Below are 19,439 nucleotides of genomic sequence, written 5' to 3'. Positions count from 1 at the left end.
AAGTGACGGATGTCGCACGACTGCCGCGCCTGCGCAGAACTGCCAGCGGGGGCCGGGCTGGGAGGGATCCCGACCGGCCCTGATTCTACTACGATAGTCTTTGCGGTAAGAAATGACCTGGGGAAGTTGTGGCCTCGGGGTCTGCCAAAGACTCGTTCCTCGACCTGCCTACCCAGAGTAGGCGCCACCCCAGCTGCAGACCCAGTGACTAGGCCAGCCGGCCGAGGTTCGGCCTGGCCAGCCCTCCGTGCTGCCTGAAATCTGCCGAAGCTCTTCGCGGAACCGAAACCACTTGCTGGATAGTTCTTACTAGAAAATCACAGACCCAAACTCAACTGTCTACGAAAGAATGTCAGTGTTTTACTCTAAAGCCAAAGTGGGGAAGAAGAAATGTTTTAGGGTTTCGTAGTAAGCTTTTATTCAAGACCTTAAATATGTGAACATATTAGTTACTGCTACCTTAACGTTTGTATCAAGATTAGCAATATGCAACTGGCTTTCCAAACCGTGATACTATTGATACTATTGTATTTGTAAAAATACAAAAGACACTTTGCCTCCTACACACATTTGTAAATACCAAACAGGATCTAGTAAATCGGATTGTTGTTGTAATTCCAATAAATTCCTTTTATTTTAATGTAAATATAAATGATACACTCATTAAAGTGCCTGCCTTTGATTCAGTAATCCCATTTGTAGTTGCACTTTGTAATATGAAAATATTTTAACTTCATATAAAATATTTGGAGACTTAATTATGGCATATCAATATACTAGAATAAAGCCATAACTCTACAAATGCAGAAATGTTTGTGATCATAACACTAACGTGTTTGTTTTTTAAGGCCGCGCTGTGCAGCATGCGGAATCTTAGTTCCCCAATCAGGGATCAAACCCGTGCCCCCTGTGTTGGGAGTGTGGAGTCTTAACCACTGGACCACCAGGGAAGTCCCAAGGTTTTTTTTTAAGGTAGAATACAACGTCATTTTACTACTCCGTTAAAACTGCATGGCTAAAAATCTAAAGTAAATAAAATTTGTTTAGGAGCCAGGCTTGTGGATACATTTTTAAAGTTTTATTTTATAATGTATATTTGATTGGGACTTCCCTGTGGGCGTGGCACAGTGGTTAAGAATCCGCCTGCCAATGCAGGGGACACAGGTTCCATCCCTAGTCCGGAAAGATCCCACGTGCCACAGAACAACTAAGCCCGAAAGCCACAACTACTGAGCCTGCATGCTGCAACTATTGGAGCCTGCGCACCTAGAGCCCATGTTCCAAAACAAGAGAAGCCACCGCAATGAGAAGCCCGCGCACCACAACAAAGAGTAGCCCCCACTCACCACAACTAGAGAAAGCCCGCACGCAGCAGTGAAGACCCAACACAGACAAAACGTAAAAAAAAAAAATCAGCTTATATAATGTATGCTTGATTAGCATTGTGGTTGGTGACAGCTTTTTCATGTAGAACTGTTGCAAAGATGTGGATGCGTATGTACAGGATATAGGATTTTTCATGCAGAATTGATGCAAAGTTGTGGATGCTTATGTACAGGATATAGAAACTGACTAGTACATATATTGATTCAAATTAAGATTAAATGCTTTTTAGGAATGGAAAATAACAGAAAGTAAAACTAGAGAATGATTGGGAAAACTAGAGGAGAGTTATGTGGATCGTTATTATATATCCATACATTTCCCAATACATAGTAGGCATGCCATAAAAACTTCCAAATTAAAAAAAATAAAAAAACAAAACAAAAAAGTCTTCCAGAAAGTAACTGAGAGCTGCTAATTTACATTTTCTAAGTACTGACAGTATTAGTAAAGTAGGAAGCTAGACTGTGAGCTCCTTCAGGACAGAGAACTTGTTTTATATATCTTTATGCTCCACATGGTGCCTAGTACATCATAGGTACACAACATATATTGAATTGATTCACAGTTAAAACTGGATTTTAATTAAGACACTGACACTACTGAAGAAAAAGGACAGAATGTAAAAATGATTACTAAAGGAAACAGCACAGAATAATTAACTATAGGCCAGGTTTCTCTCAATCAAAAAAAAAAGTTATCAGTGTGGTTTCCAAAAAGCTTCGCTAAAGTTTTTATATTTATAACATTAATTGAAAGATTCAGGGACAAAGCCATAGCAGCAGAGAGCTGAGCAAAAATAAATAAATAAATAAAAGTAAATAACAGCTAGAAATGATAGAAACAAAGTAGCAAGAAAGTTATAGGAAGTATAAAATTAATTCAAAATACTGCAGAATGTTGTTTTGATATGAAATCAAAAATTCTAAAGAGTACGGCATAGAAAACAAACTTATGGTTACCAAAAGAAAAAGGGGGGGAGATATATTAGGAGTTTGAGATTAACATATACACACTACTATATATAAAATAGATAACCAAAAAGGACCTATTGTATAGCACAGGGAACTATACTCAATATTTTGTAATAACCTGTAACAAAAGAATCTGAAAATATATGTATATATATACATAGGTATATACATATATCTGAATCACTTTGCTGTACACCTGAAACTAATGCAACGTTGTAAATCAACTATACTTCAATTTAAAAATTAAAATAAAATAAAAAGATGGCCCTGAAAACCATCATTATGACAGAAATTTGCAATATTGTGTACTATTTTTTTGTTGTTGTTAGTTTCTGCTTTATATCTTGTGTACTGTCTAGAGTGGGATAAATTAAAAGAATGAGAATAACATTTAGCTCTTATTTGGACTTGTAGTACAAAACTTTGTTCAGTACTCCTCTCATCTACTTCCACTATGTCTATTTATTATGGTACTTACCTCATCCTGCCTTATATTTTGTTTACAGTTAAATACAATTAGATTTTTTAGTTCATCAAAGGCAAAGATCTTATTATATTCATCTTTTCATTTTTTGTTTCTTATATTTGATAAATATTTTTTTTAAAGTGAATTTATAAGGAAAGCAAGTAGTTGCACCAAAGTACTAGTCTCTAGCCTTCCCTTCTTGGGGTTTTGGGGAGATAGTAGTTATAGATTCTAGAACTAGAATTCTAGAATCTAGAATAATTTTGCTACTGTTCTTGACCCCCTTTTTACAGACATGATGCAAATTCTGTTAATAAAATATTAACCTATTTAGACAGGCAATACCTATTTAGGAATAATACAATATGTGTAGTAGAGAAAGAATTGATTTGGGATTAGTTAAGCATTAAAACCTGGTTCCTTCATTTGTTTGCCATGCGGAATTAAGCAAATAGTTTAACACTTCTGAGCTTCATGTTTTTTTACATATATAATTAGCATAAAAATTCTTCACAGAGAGAATCAAATGAGATTAGATAGATGAAACTGCTTTGTAAACAAAAGTTATATAAATCTAAGTGAAACCTAAGTACTTCATTATTGTGATATTGTTCTACCTATTATTGCTGTTGTTTCTAATCTGTTTTTTTTTCTTTTAAATAATTAGAGGGAGAGAAAGTGCTCAGAGAAGTAAAGAACATGATCCAGCACACACACACACACACACACACACACACACACACACAAGTGTTTGCAGAGAAATACACAGAATTTATTGAGTGTAAATGGAACCTCTGAATGCTGTTCGTGTGGAGGGACACCAACCACCTTTCAAGAAGACCTAAAGGGCTTCCCTGGTGGCGCAGTGGTTGAGAGTCTGCCTGCCGATGCAGGGGACACGGGTTCTTGCCCCTGTCTGGGGGGATCCCGCATGCCGTGGAGCGGCTGGGCCCATGAGCCACGGCCGCTGGGCCTGCGCGTCCAGAGCCTGTGCTGCGCAATGGGAAAAAAAAGACCTAAAAGTATATATTCCAGATTTGGTAAATCACTTTCCAAGGAAGTATTTTTTGTTGTCTAATATAGGAAGACAACTACTCCACCTGTAGTTCCCTTGTCTTCACTACCAAACTCCATGTCCAGGCACACTTACCACCATTCCCAAGGAACATATCAAATGGGCTTTTCAAAGACATGAATACAGGGACTTCCCTGATGGTCCAGTGGTTAAGACCCTGCGCTTCCACTCCAGGGGACACGGGTTTCATCCCAGATCCTGGAATTAAGATCCCACATGCTGTGTGGCATGGCCAAAAAAAAAAGACATGAATAAAGTGTATTATTGATTTTTATGATACAGACATATCTCAGCAATGAGAATAATAAAAATGAAGGAAAAGGCTAACCTTAATATCACTTCCCATCCCAAAATTGTCAATTACTTCAGCCGTTTCTCATAAGAGCCTATATTTATATTTCTTTTCCACATTTCAGGAGGGAAAGCATCACTTCTCATGGGTCTACCCATGAGAAAAAAGTCTGAAGTTTTCTTTCACCTATCCAACTTGAACCAGTTATTTCGATAAGGCAGATGCCATGTGCTGATTGCCACAGACCTAAATTACTGCCTTCCCTGAGCAATGATGAAGATATGACCTGGTGGTAGTTAATACCACCTGAATTGCATGACTGCTATGCAATGGGACAGGATGGGTTTCACAAGGGAAAACCTTAGAATGGCTAGGAAGAGGGAAGAAAGGTAATGGATTCTGAGTAGTGAGTCAACAAATGTTCACTATCACGTATTATGTAAAGAGTTCATACTCAGTATGAGCTTACCACAAAAGAGATAAAATAAAATGGAATGTTCACTTTGACACACTAATTCTACTTCTGTGATTTTAATCCCATAAAAATACAAAAATGTACAAGGGTACAAAGATACTTACTGTACCACAGTTTTTAGTAGAAAGAGATTGGGAATAGATTAAATTATGATATCTCAATACAATGGACTACTGTGTAGCCATTGAAAAGAATGAGGTAGATTTATAGGTACTGGCATGTAAAAACATTCACAACATAATTTCATCTGAAAATTCATGTTGTAGGAAAATCTGTGTAGTGAGATTCTTTTTTTTTTTGCATGTATATACTAGTATATGCATAGGAAAAAGCCTGGAGAGATATACAACAAACTATAAATATGGTTACCTGTGGAGTGGGAAAATGGGGAAGGGAAGTCTTTGCTTCTTGCAAACTTTTATATTGTTTGAACTTTTTTTTTTTACCGAAAGCATGAATTTATTTTAAAATTAAAAGGCCAGGGACTTCCCTGGTGGTCCAGTGGTTAAGACTCTGTGTTTCCACTGCTGGGGGCATGGGTTCGATCCCTGGTTAGGGAACTAAGATCCCGAGTGGCATGGCCCCCCCCAAAAAAGACCAAAAATATTTGGATACATTTTTTTTTTTTTTTTTTTTTGCAGTACGCGGGCCTCTCACTGTTGTGGCCTCTCCCGTTGCGGAGCACAGGCTCCGGACACGCAGGCTCAGTGGCCATGGCTCACAGGCCCAGCCGCTCCGCGGCATGTGGGATCTTCCCTGACCAGGGCAGGCGGACTCTCAACCACTGCGCCACCAGGGAAGCCCTGGATAAATTTTTTAAATTGGAAAATATGTCACCTTATTATTTGTAACACAGGCAATAATGGGGAAGAATATTTATATGAGTAATGAGTCTAATTGGTTGTATGACAGCATTAAAAGAAAAATCTTCCAGTTTATTCTTCCCTTTACCCATGTATTTATGAGGCATATGCAGAAAAGGGGTAACATAGCAGGCCTGAGACTGCTGGCCTTAGGAAGTCCTGCTTGCAAGATTGGCTGGTATCTAGGAATTTGAGTGATAAAGTTCCCTACACTGATATAAAACTTTCCCTAAATGATGAGAGTGACTCACTGGGCCTAAAATGTTTGTGCAAAAAATATGGTTTATGTTAAGCACGTGCTTTCCTTCTAGGAGTCTGGACTTTTAGTATGTATTAGGCATAGGGTGCCTACATGATCAGCAGGACTGAATTTCTTATGAGTGTCCCTGGTAGACAACATTTCACACATGTTGTCAAATCTCAATGCTGGAAGAATTGTGTCCTGTGTGACTTCACTGAGAGAAGACTCATGGAAGTTGATGCCGGGTTTCATTCAGACTTTGCTCCATGTGCCTTTTCCCTTTGCTGATTTTGCTTTGTATCCTTTTGCTGTCATAAATCATAGCTGTGAGTATGACTATATGCTAAGTCCTGTGAGTCCTAGCAAATCACAAAATCTGGGGGTTAACTTGGGGATCTGAAACTCTCGGAGAGCTTGAGATAAATATAAATTACAGTGCCCACCCTCATAAATTTGTATTCTAGTTCAGCTCGATCAGACATACATATGTCATACATTTAAATGACAAAAAAGATAACTGACTAAAGGTTAAGATGAATGATATAGAGCACAAATTCTGAAGGAGTTCAGATGAGGTTGAGATAAATGTAAGCAGGTATCCTTGGAGCAGTTTGGAACAAAGAATAATTATTTAAGCAAAGCAGGGAGGAATGGGGTGGAGGGGACATAATACAGACTGAAACATTAACAAAGAAATTAAATGGAGGAATTCATTTAATATCCAGTATTAACTGACTCTGCTTACGCTTCCATAGCCTCACAGCTTTAAAAATTGAGCTGAGCAAATTAGGTAACGATTTATACTGTTACACCTAATACTATTTCAAAAACATGAGTTCATTTACACTTTCACTAGTAACAGATCCTCCGTAAACTAGAGAATCTCAAACTCGTGCCTCAGTTTTGTTTTGGTTTGTTTGTTTTAAAATTTTGAGCCAGAATCTCCTCAGCAATAAATTTCACATAAAAGTTCAGAATTCTGGTTTCTCTTGATATGTTTTAAACTTTGGCAACAGAGGCCACACGTTTCTGAAAGGCAAAAATCAGCGGGAGCTGAGTAACAGCTGTCCCATTTAATAAGGGAAGGCTACTCTCCAATTTCTCAAAATCTTTATATTCACATCATATATACATTTTTGAATTCCACACCCACACATGGAACTCATATATGTTATATGTCTGACCACTGTGTCTCGTTGTTATTTGAGTTTTTTAGCCATTGTATTAGACTGTAAACTTGCCCTTATTCCCTACTATATCCTGGCAACTTACTCGTCAGCTGTCTGTGCTTACTATCTATTTGTTGAACAAATGAATGATTAATATATGTCACAATGTGAACTCAATATGGGGAAATGATTAATTGTCCGCAACGATGTTTTTGCTTATTAACATAGCTATAGGATAATAATCCCCTAATTTTTACTCTACTCTTCCCATTCCCTACCTCCAACCATGCCTTCTGTTTCTCTCTTTTAAGTTTTCTGCCTTTTTCAAAATCAGTCATCTCTTCTCTTGGTTCTAGGTGCTCCACTTTATTTTCCTTTTTTTTTTAATTGAAAAGAAGTCCTTAATAAGTGTCATTGGTCCCTACTTCAAATAATTCAGCATCTCTCCAACTGAAGGTTTGAGGAGCTCCTTAGAAAAGAAGGAGAGCTAAAATATCCAAAAAAACTATTTAGTGGTAGTCACTTTCTAAATAAATTAATGGGTTAAAGTGATAAAGTGACCAAATGTCCTGGATTAGTTAGCTCAGTACTCAGCTCCTCCTTTTTGTCCTGGTGAAACTGGCCCAGATTCCCTTCAAGATTAAGTGTTCTGCAAGTTCTTGCCATCTGAAAACTGGGAGGCTGTCACACTGTAGGTTAAATGGCTGAGAAGGTTCGGATCTTCAGTCCAGGGAGATTATAAAGCCAGTGTAATATCCAGGCACTATTTTTCCTGAGACAAATTTTAAAAGATGTTAATTTAGAAAATGTATTTGACTGGGATATAATTCCAAAAGGCAGAAGATGTGGACTGAGATTATTAAAAATTGAGATCCTAGTGGAGTCTGAATTCTGGAATGACATTGTACATGTAAGAGATAAAAAACAAATAAAATTATTGAGCCCTCTTACATTGCAGGTATTATGCAGGAGGTTTTAGGTGTATCCTTTCATTTTGTAATTTAATTCTTATTCCACCCATTTTACAGATGAGTTAATTAAAGAACTTGCTCCATAACACACAACTAATAAGTGGCAGAACCAAAATACCAACCGCAGTCTTTCTGACTCTCAAGTCCATATTTTTACCAAAGAAAAAATGGCAAAGGTACAGAAAAGCAGTCAATATAAAGAACAACTGGATAGCAGGGACTTAGCAAGTGAGAGGCCAGGGGTCAGAAACTCAATACCTGGATGCTCAGGAATGAAAGATCACTCTTGTTCCAGGGGCTAATGATATATTTATTTCATGACTAATAAAATATAAAGTCTATGTAAAAATGTTTTTCTTTGGAAGCCTAGATTTTAACCTTAAAACCCTAAAGTAGTGTGTGTCATTAACTAATATGTGATGTTGGGCAAGTAACAGACTGTTAGAGCCTCAAATTCCTTATTTTAAAAAATGGAGACCATAATGCTTAACTCAAATAGTGATGATTGACTACAACAGTAAAAGTTAACCTGCTTAGCCTGGAGTATGGGTTCAATAAATGTTAGCTAGTAGTAGTAGTAGTAGTCATCATTATCATCATTGTTGCTGTTGTCTCCTTAAACTTCATTAATTTACCTCATGATTGAAACTAGGAATGTTTTTATGACTCACCAAAGTGACTGGGAAATGCTTTTTTAGATGTGCAAACCATCTTAAGCTCTAATCTGAAATTGAGGTAAAAGGAAATTCTGCACATAATCACTGTGGTAGATTACTTGCAAAGACGGCCACAATAATTTCTTCCATCCCTACATATACACCTCTTTGCAATGTGACTTTGCTACTCCTCCATAAGGATGTAGAATTTATTTTCCCATCTCTTATGTTGGAGCTGGCCATGTGACTTGCTTTGACAAAAGAATGCAGCAGAAATTACATTGTGCAACTTTGAAGTTTAGGCTTCAAGAGCCCTTGCATCTTCGACTCATTCTCTCTTGAAAGCCAGATGCTATATAAAGAAGTCTGGAATACCCTGCTGGAGATACATGCCCCAGCCAATAGCCACCACCAGCATCTGGACATGTGAATGAAGATAACTAGGCCACTCAGCCCTGGTCAAGCCTGCAGCAGATTACTGCATTCACATAAATGAACCCAGACAAGGCCAGCAGAAGGACCACCCAGCCAAACTCAACTCAAATTGCTGACTCACAGAACTGTGAGTAAATAAATGGCTGTTATCTTAAGTCAGTAAGTTTTTGAGTGGTTTATTACACAGCAACAGAAATCTACAACGATTACCATGTTTCAATCATTTTTCAAATTATTAACATTTATTAAATGAGTACCATAAGCAAGGCATCAGGCTAGGTACAGAAAGTGAGTCAAAATATGTAAAGTTTGGCCACTGTCTTGAAATGAATTTATAATCTATATCAGGAGGTGATAAAGTATTTAAATAACAATAACACAAGACAATATACTAGAAGAGCCATAGAGTAACACAACCATATTGTTGTAAGAATTTAAAAATCGGGTCATTTCTGCTGGAGGTGATAAGGGAAGGATTTATCATGAAGATAATATTAGAGTTAAGCCTTGAAGGATTTTGACAGTGGAGTAGGAAGAAAAGAAATTCTAAGGGAAAGAAAAATGACATGAGGATAACTGTGGTCTTGGTAAAGAGCAAAGAGTGCTCAGAAACTTGCCAATACTTTTTGTTGGATTATAGTATATATGTAGATGTGGGAGAACAATTCTTCAACAAATATCAAGTCACAACTTCATTCCAGGCACTGCCTACTACTACGTTATTATGTATTGATAGATGTGGAAGCTGAACTACAGATGTGAAGGCCAAGTCACTAGTCTAAGTTCACAGCAAGTGGGGGAGCAGGGGTTTGAATGCAACCAGTCGGACTCTAGAGCCACTCTACTACTGCGCAGTGTCTTGGCTAAATTAAAAAGTTAGTTACTTAAGGAAAAACAACCAAAAAAAGGCTGGCACCAAACTAAATACCCATTTAACAGTTGCAGTGAAAACAAATCAACAAGGAGGAAATTCAAACACTTAATATTGAGCAGAAAAATCAAATTAAGAAGAATAAATGCAGGGACTTCCCTGGTGGCGCCGTGGTTAAGAATCTGCCTTGCAATGCAGGGGACACGGGTTCGAGCCCTGGTCCGGGAAGATCCCACATGCCATGGGGCAACTAAGCCCGTGCGCCACAACTACTGAGCCTGTGCCCTAGAGCCCACGAGCCACAACTACTGAGCCCATGTGCTGCAACTATTGAAGCCTGCGCGCCTAGAGCCCATGCTCTGTAACAAGAGAAGCCACCGCGATGAGAAGCCCATGCGCAGCAGCGAAGACCCAACACAGCCAAAATAAATTAATTAATTAATTAATTAAAAAAAAAAAGAAGAATACATGCAGTATGATTATATTTGTGTAAGGTAAAAACCAGGCAACTATACAGCATATTTACATATGTTAATGTATACACAAAACTAAAATGAAAAGAAAAAAATGATGACTACAAAATTCAGGATAAATTTTCTGGAGGTCCAGTGGTTAAGACTCTGCACTTCCACTGAAAGGGTTACAGGTTCGATCCCTGGTCGGGGAACTAAGATCCCGCAGGCCGCGGGGGCGGGGCGGGGGGGGTGGCCAAAAAAAAAAAAACCCAAAATTCAGGATAGTGGCTTCCTCTAGAGGGGGAGAAAAGAGTTTGAGATTAGGGAGGGGCTCACAGAGTGCTTCAAGGAACTGGTTACATTAGTTTTTCTTAAAATAGATGCTGTTTATTATTTTTCTTTAAATTATATATATGTTATACAGTTGTTCCTTAGTTTCCTGGGGGTGCGGGGTAGGTTCCAGGAACCACCCCCCTGCCCAATACCAAAAGCCAGGATGCTCAAGCCTGTTACATAATATGACATAGTTTTTGCATATAACCTACTCACATCCTACCATACACTTGAAATCATCTCTAGTTACTTACAACACCTAATACAATGTAAATGCTATGTAAATTCAAGTTTTGCTTTTTGGAACTTTCTGGAATTTTTTTCCAAATATTTTCCATCTGCTGTTGGTTGAATTCGGATGCAGAACAACAGATACGGAGGGCCCATTGTATACATCTTGTTTACATGATATATGTATAAATCTAATAGATTTCACACAACAAAAAGTACCACAGGGTTCAAAAGAGGGAAGTTAGGAATTGAAATGAATCAGATGTGAGAGAGAGAAAGTATTTCAGAATGAGGAACTGGCCGAGGCACAGAGGCAGGAAAAGGGGTGGGGAACAGTAAGAGGGAAACAGGGAGTAAGTCATTTTTGCAATAGCCTACATTTGTAGGGGAGTAGTGGTGGGGAAAAGCTAGATAAAGTTGTGGCCAGAATGTGGAGAATCTTGGAAGCACTTGTAAACCTCACACTGTAAACAATGGGGTCTTTACTTCAATTAGTATTCCTTAGTTTTGGGCAACAAGAAACAAGAAACAATTACGGCTATTCCAAGTAAAAAAAGAAAGAGAAGAGAGAAAAAAAAGGGAGATAGTAGGAGAGAGAAAAAGAGAGAAGGAGGGAAGGAGAAACAGAAGCAGAAAAATAGAGAAATAGACTGGATAGTTTTGGGATAGGTTATCAAGTAAGTGACCAGTCCAGGAACCTGGTAGTTCTGGGGATCTCAATGAAAATAAACTGATAGAGCAGTTCTTTAGAACACTCAGTTCTTACTACCTTCTACCCCAGTGTGTTTCCATCCAAGATTCCAGTTTCTAGGAGAGTATGGTTAACCTAGTGCTTCCACCTCTGTGATCTGGGAAGCAGGGTTCTGTGCTTGCAGCTCAGGAGAATACAGGAAGCGAAGTCCAGTAGAATTAAAAAAAAAAAAAAAAAGGCCCAGTCTGAATTGCTCAGGAAGTATGGGATTACTGAGCAAAACCTAAGGATTCCCTTATTCAAACATTAGTTCTTCAGATTAGACATGTCAACACGTACTAATTTAATTAAATCTCTGGAACTGATGATTTCATCACAATGAGCTAACAGTTTCGTTTTCGGTGACCTTAAGTTTTTGTACGCCTCTACAACTGCTGTCCTCTCATAATAATTACTAGATTGGGACGCATTACTTCTGTGATGGAACTCAGATCAACCATCCTTTGCGGAAGACCTGGCAGAAAATGCTGAAAGAAATATAAGAAAACTATGACACCGTAAGATGGCCCTGAGAAGTAGCCGAACGACCCCAAGCTGCAGCGGTCCCTCCAGTGAGTTGATAGCCTAAGTTCCCTGCTAAAGAGCTCCCAGGGTCAGCGAAGTCGACTGAGCGACCGGTCCCTATGGCAGACGTAGGCCGAACTGCGCACTGGGAAATGTAGTTCCGCGGGGAAGGGACGGAGTGGCGGGAGCCGCACACGCGCACTAAGAGCTCAGGGCAACAAAGACGGCGGCGTGTGCGCACGCGCCTGAGAAAGACTCGGGAGGGCGTGCGCGTACGCGTGCGCGCCCGGCCGCGGTTCTGAGCTACCGAGCGGCTGAGAGGACAGAGAGGGAGGGGCAGGAGCTACCGACCGCAGGAGGTGGAGAAGGGGTTGTGCTCCTGGCCGAGCAAGGAGAAAGGGGCGGGGCTGGAGAGCAGCGCGCCGGGGTGCCGAGCTCCTGGGACCGGCGGGCGCGTGAGGGTCTGTGGCCCTTGCCGTCCCAGTGGCCGCCGCCGTCGCTTGGCTGCCGTCGGTCTGCGGGAGGCGGGTTATGGCGGCGGCGGCAGTGGGAGCTGTGAATGAGTTCTCCGGGTGGACGAGGGAAGAAGAAAGGCTCCGGCGGCCCCAGCAGCCCGGTGCCTCCCAGGCCTCCGCCCCACTGCCTGGCCCCCTCCCGCCCCGCCCCAAGGCCGGCCCCTTCGCCCCAATCGCCGCATAAGCGAAACCTGTACTACTTCTCCTACCCGCTGTTCGTAGGCTTCGCGCTGCTGCGTTTGGTCGCCTTCCACCTGGGGCTCCTCTTCGTGTGGCTCTGCCAGCGCTTCTCCCGCGCCCTCATGGCCGCCAAGAGGAGCTCCGGGGCCGCGCCGGCGCCGGCCTCGGCCTCGCCCCCTGCGCCAGTGCCAGGCGGGGAGGCCGAGCGCGTCCGAGCCTTCCACAAGCAGGCCTTCGAGTACATCTCCGTTGCTCTGCGCATCGATGAGGACGAGAAAGGTAACTGGGGGCCTGGGGGGAGGGGGCGGCGGCGCCGGGAAGAAAGCGGTGGGGTCGCCGAGGGAGGGCAACACCTGCGTCCCTTTTCCTGCGGGAGCCGGCGGTGCTCCTCCGTAATTGATCTGCCCGGTGAGACTGCTTCCTCGGGTTAGACCCTCATCCAACACGATTCTCAGTTAAACACCTCTCTCCTCTCAGGCACCCTAGCCGGTGACTTTGTTTCAGACACTAGCCTACACTTACACTTCTGCATGACCCAAGTCCCTATGAGACACCCAGACGTGCTGGTGACAGTGACAGTTGTCCTAGAGTGACCACACAGATCCTTTCTAGCGCTGTAAACAGTGAGTGGCTTCCTCTGAGCCAGGTTTTCCAAAAGGTTTTGATATCGAAGAAGCTGTGCCTTGTTATAGGCTTTTAGTGAAAGCAGAGTACTGTAGTGTCAGAAAAAAAGAACAAATGGTGACTCAGTTTTGAAAGGAACAGCTGCATATGATTACAGCTGAATTTGCACTATTTTTAAAAGTTTCATAACAGTCATTTTTATGAATGTAATGACTTCTAAGTATTTTTCAATAAAGTTCTATTTTAGTATAAAACTTTTGCTCCTGGTTAATTTGATCTCATCTAAGTAAGTATTCCAGGGTAACCTCTAAATTTTTAAATTGAAATATTGAGTGAGGACTTCCCTTGTGGGGCAGTGGTTAAGAATCCGCCTGCCAACGCAGGGGACACGGGTTTGATCCCTGGTCTGGGAAGATCCCACATGCCGTGGAGCAACTAAGCCCATGCACCACAACTACTGAGCCTGCGCTCTAGAGCCTGCAAGCCACAACTACTGAAGCCTGCGCGCCTAGGGCTGGTGCTCCACAACAAAAGAAGCCGCTGCAATGAGAAGGCTGCACTTGCAGCAATGAAGAAGACTCAATGCAGCCAAAAATAAATAAATAAATAAATATTTAAGAAATTGAGTGAATAGGATTAATTTATAATACCATTTTACAATAAAATTTAAAGATTTCTATTTCTGAATGAAAGCATCCTTCAGATGCTTTTATTCCTTCAGATTTCTTTTAAGCTAATGTTTTTTAGTCTTTCTATAGGCTAGGCACTGTGTGCTCTTAGCTTTACATGTGTTATCTGTTTAGTCCTCAGAGTTACCCTGTGAGGTGAAGGTACTGTTAGTATCAGCATTTTACAGATGAACAAACTGAGGTTCAAAAGATTAAAGCAGGTCATTCCAAACCTATGCTAATTGCTAATGCCAATTTTTTTATGGAGTTAGAAGGAGTCTTACAGCATTTTGAAAATCCCTCCTTTTGTCCCAACTCCAGTATGCTGAGATCTTCTTTTCCCTCTAACTACTCATTTTCATTGTCCATTAGTTAAAAAAAAAAAAAGCAATCTGCAGTTCATTTGTAGTGTCTCCACTACCAACTCCAGAAACTGTTCTAGAATGTGGGTTTTGTTGAAACTTATTTCCTTTGTGAGGCCTTGGACTGAGAAGTAGGATATAAGGAAAGAGGCAGGTATTCATGGGTTTTGGAGTGTAAGGACAGAATGGAGGTTAAGAACGTTGAAGAAAGGAGGCGTGGGGTTTCCCTGGTGGCACAGTGGTTAAGAATCTGCCTGCCAATTCTGGGCACATGGGTTCAATCCCTGGCCTGGGAAGATCCCACAGGCTGTGGAGCAACTAAGCCCATGCGCCACAACTACTGAGCCTGCGCTCTAGAGCCCATGCTCTGTAACAAGAGAAGTCACGACAGTGAGAAGCCTGCGCACCACAATGAAGAGTAGCCCTCACTTGCCTCAACTAGAGAAACCCTACGTGCAGCAACGAAGACCTAATGCAGCCAAAAATAAAAACAAATAAATAAATTTATTTAAAAAAAAAAAAAAAAAAAAAAAAAGAAAGGCACATTTAAGAAAAGAATACCGGGCTTCCCTGGTGGCGCAGTGGTTGAGAGTCTGCCTGCTGATGCAGGGGACACAGGTTCGTGCCCCGGTCCGGGAAGATCCCATATGCCGCGGAGCAGCTGGGCCTGTGAGCCATGGCTGCTGAGCCTGCGCGTCCGGAGCCTGTGCTCCGCAACAGGAGAGGCCACAACAGTGAGAGGCCCGCGTACCGCAAAAAAAAAAAGAAAAAAATACCATGTGTTTTGGGAGGGAAGTCTTTAATCGCTTCATTCTTTTTTTAATATATATTTAAAATATTTATTTATTTATTTTTGGCTGCGTTGGGTCTTCGTTGCTGCCTGTGGGCTTTTTCTAGTTGTGGCGAGTGCGGGCTGCTCTTTGTTGAGGTGCACAGGCTTCTCATTGTGGTGGCTTCTCTTGTTGCGGAGCACAGCCTCTAGGCGTGTGGGCTTCAGTAGTTTTGGCTTGCAGCCTCAGTAGTTGTGGTGCCCGGGCTTAGTTGCTCCGCGGCATGTGGGATCTTCCCGGACCAGGGCTCAAACCCCTGTCCCCGGCATTGGCAGGCGGATTCTTAACCACTGCGCCACCAGGGAACTCCCTGTTGCTTCATTTTTTACCTCTAAGGAGCATCCACGATCTCCTAGGGAGGATGAAGAAGCATACCATTATCCCTTCCTAGAGAAGCACTGTTTTATTGCGCTATTTTATTATAATAGAGTCCTTTGAAGTTTACTAATCTAGGTCAAAAGTTGTTTTAGAATAGAGGGAATATATTTAAGGGTAGATCAATTCCAGTAAATACAAGGAAATTTTGTTAACACTGGGTGATGGGAGTTGGGAGGTAGCATAAGAGGTCAAGGAAAACTTAGGTATTAAAAAAAAGGATCCTGGACTCTTAGATTTAAAGAGAAATCAGTTCCATGTGAGGGGTAAGTAATGGAAGTGGAATTCAGACCTTGGGTTTCATGCTGGTGACTTATCTTAGCGTATCACATATATACCTCTATCTATTATATTTAATTCCTCTTAAAATATTTAGTGTAAATATTTTCAGCAATCTCTGTACCACATATTTCACTCTCAGCTGATAATGTTTCTATTCAAAGGTTTTGCTTTATTTATACAGTTAGTTTATAAAGTGGACAGCAGAATAGGCAATGATAACTCTAGTTTGAATTCTACAACTGATGCATTATATGAGAAAATAAATTAGATCAAACCGAAACAAATTAGTTATATTAATTTTCCTTTGACAGTGAAGTAAAACGGAGTTTACGTTGTCGTGGTTCTCTTCTATCTCAAATTTTTCCTTTAGCATATTGAAAATTTTTTTACTTTACCTTTAATTCAGTGGTTGCCGGAGTTCACATTTGAAGTCCATTTGCCTCTCAGCCATCCTTGACAATACAGAACTTAATTTCAGAAGAATTTTATTCTCCCTCTTTCCTACTGCATCAAAATATATACGAACAAATTGAAATGAATTGGATAGTGTTCAAAGGTTTCCTAACTCTGTAGTTAGCCCCTAAACCATTAAGGGGCTAGTAATGTCATGCAGTCCCTTTCTGTTAAAAACTTGACCTAGCTTCTAAATATACTGAAAGGCACTTTATTTCATCAGGTGAAGTGGGCTATTTCAGACTGTAGTGATATTAGTTAATTGACACATTTGGTGCCTTCAAATAATAAAGACCAAATTAAATCTTATTTTAACAAGGTAATACATAAATGTGGTTTATAAGGTGGCTGTTTATTTTGAATTTTATTTTTTTTTATGGCATACTCAACTTTGACACTGAATTTTCATAAAGGCCTAAATTTATCTGAAACCAAGCTATTTTTTAAAAAAATAAATTTATTTTTTCTCTGCGTGTGGGCTTTCTCTAGTTGCGGCAAGCAGGGGCTACTCTTTGTTGCGGTGTGCGGGCTTCTCATTGCGGTGCCTTCTCTTGTTGCAGAGCACAGGCTCCAGGTGCGCGGGCTTCAGTAGTTGTGGCACATGGGCTCAGTAATTGTGCCTTGTGGGCTCTAGAGTGCAGGCTCAGTAGTTGTGGCGCACGGGCTTAGTTGCTCCACGCCATGTGGGATCTTCCCGGACCAGGGCTCGAGCCCGTGTCGCCTGCATTGGCAGGCGGATTCTTAACCACTGCACCACCAGGGAAGCCCCTGTTTGTTTTATATGAAGCAGGTTCTCTGTCTTTTAATTCCAAGGGCCCCTTGGAATACTTGGGGGAGGAGAGAAGGTTGTAATAGTGGTTCTTTGGATTAACCAGAACATGACCTAACATGCTTTGGGTGGCTCCTGCTGATAGACAAGCCTGGGGTCTCCTGAGTAATACAGTGGTGCAGGTTCTTCAGGTGTGGCTCAGTTACCTCAAGTGTGTAGGACCTGACAGACAGTAAGGGCCCAATGTATTGTATGAAAGAGAGAGAGCCAGTTTCTCAGGATAAGATAGGGCTGCAGCATCTGGCATCAAAGATAGAAGTTATCTAAATAAAATCCTTTTTTATTTATTCCTAGTCAGTTTATATTTTAAATGGAAGGTTTTTAAAAAAATTAATTACCATGTACTATAATTTCATATAATCCAATGTAGTACTTTATTTAAAACACACAGAATACTTGCTTATCCACATCTATTTTCGGAAGGTGAAGCTAGAGATTAGAAATCAGAAGTATCAGATTTGGTATACTTTCTTTTATTCCTAAAAACTACTAGATACCATTTTGAAAGGATTGATTTCAGACAATTTTCTTGTGCCTAATTTCTGCTTTAAATGATTAGAACAAGGAAAGAATTATTCTGATGGATGGACATTCTGATAATATCATATTTTTCCCAGAGAATAACATTATTTTTTATTAAATAAACAATAAACACTTTATATTTCTCTTCAAGAATATTTAGTGGCATTTGCACTAAAGAGACAAAAAGGCAGCCACTTTTACGAACTTCATTCCTTGTTCTGTTTTTAGCTGATTTTTATTGCAGTTTATATTCTTCCTAGTACAGAATACAGTTGAACCGTATAAAACTCACCTGGTAACTAGATTCCTAAGATTATTGTTAGTCATCCTGATGACAATTAAGGGATAGTCAGTAAACGGATATTAAATTATTGAAGAAGGATCTTCCCTAACCCTTCCTGCCTCTTTTTCACTATCTTATTCTCTGTGCTCTACCCAATAGTAGTTGGATTTTTCAATTATGGCAAAGTGTAGATTCTCTACTTTTCTACTCGTTTTCCACTCTCTGAACCTGTATCAGATCAGTGAAGGTATTAATCAGTGACCTAGCCTTTTTTTCTCTTGCTTTGTGAATTATTAACAAATGCTCATGCTAGACATCCTATAGAATAAAACATCTTTGAGCACACTCACATCTCAGTGGTTCATTCTGGTAGTGAGGAAAGAAAAATGTCAAAATCCACAATTTTCTTGGAACTAGTAAGTGTTTTACAGCTATATAGGTATAGCATAGACGTTATACTTACTCACATATCTTTCTGTTCTTTTGGAGATATTTTATGTTGCAGTAGAGAGGGAGAGAATTAGTTTGTTGTTCTTAAGTGGATTTTGTCAGTTCCTTTCAGTGAGCTTTCACTAGAACACCCATCTATGGCTGAACAAGTGGGATTTATTACTTATTGTAACCAAGAGAACACACACCATGGGGAACCATGGTGTATCTCAGGAAAAGGCTAAAAAGAACTTATAGAATTTGGGCTTGTATTAGGTGATTTTAAGGAGGATTGAAGGAAGCAGGGTTTTGCTCTGGATTGGATGTTTTCAGGAATTGGGGATAATTCTGTGATTAAGTATCTTAAATCTAACCCACAAAGAGAGAAGACTAGAGTGAGGATAAAGCTGCAATTGGTTAAGAAGCAGTCATTAGCCCGAAGAGGGGGATGTTTGGTGTTTCATGGCTTGGCCAATGTTCACATTTTGTCTGTGTTTAGACATGATTGTAGAGTGGTCTCATTTTTGTCTTCATCCATCATGATCACAGAGTGACCTTGGCTGATGTTGTTGTTCTGTGGAATTGTTTATACTCAGTAGAACACCAAGGCTTAGTTGTAATGTCAGGTCATTTCCTTGTTACACCAAGGCTTAGTTGACGGTACCAGCTCCTCGATGTCAGGGGCTGCTTTTCTTTACCTCAGGTTTGAGAGTCTAATTTTATCCTTTTTAAATTGCAGTGCCTCTTATCCAAATTGACATTTGAATTCTGGCTCCACAGGATCTTGGGCAAGTTACTAATTATTAGACTGAGATAATGTTTGTAAAATACTTACGTCTGCACATAGTAGGTCCTCAGAAAACGGGAACTATTGTTATTTATTTATTTATTTTACAAACTTAAAAAAATTTTATTTATTTAATTTACTTATTTTTGGCTGTG

The 19,439-nt window shown here is 40.3% G+C and overlaps 1 protein-coding gene across 5 annotated transcripts in view; it reads left to right on the top strand.

The window, feature by feature from the left end:
• The first annotated feature begins 12,420 nt into the window (after positions 1-12,420).
• SPAST (spastin) overlaps positions 12,421-19,439 on the top strand; it is a 61,128-nt gene continuing 54,109 nt past the window's right edge. For 4 of the 5 annotated variants that reach the window (XM_065890884.1, XM_065890881.1, XM_065890882.1 and 1 more), the window contains exon 1: positions 12,705-13,119. In XM_065890884.1, the coding sequence (XP_065746956.1) occupies positions 12,705-13,119 (415 nt within the window). Of the gene's footprint in view, positions 13,120-19,439 lie in introns of all 5 variants that reach the window. The other variant, XM_065890880.1, reaches the window with a different exon arrangement.

The sequence above is a fragment of the Phocoena phocoena genome, chromosome 14 (genome assembly GCF_963924675.1).
Source record: "Phocoena phocoena chromosome 14, mPhoPho1.1, whole genome shotgun sequence".
In the NCBI taxonomy this organism is placed as follows: domain Eukaryota; kingdom Metazoa; phylum Chordata; class Mammalia; order Artiodactyla; family Phocoenidae; genus Phocoena; species Phocoena phocoena.
This window is presented reverse-complemented; position numbering and strand designations above follow the sequence as displayed.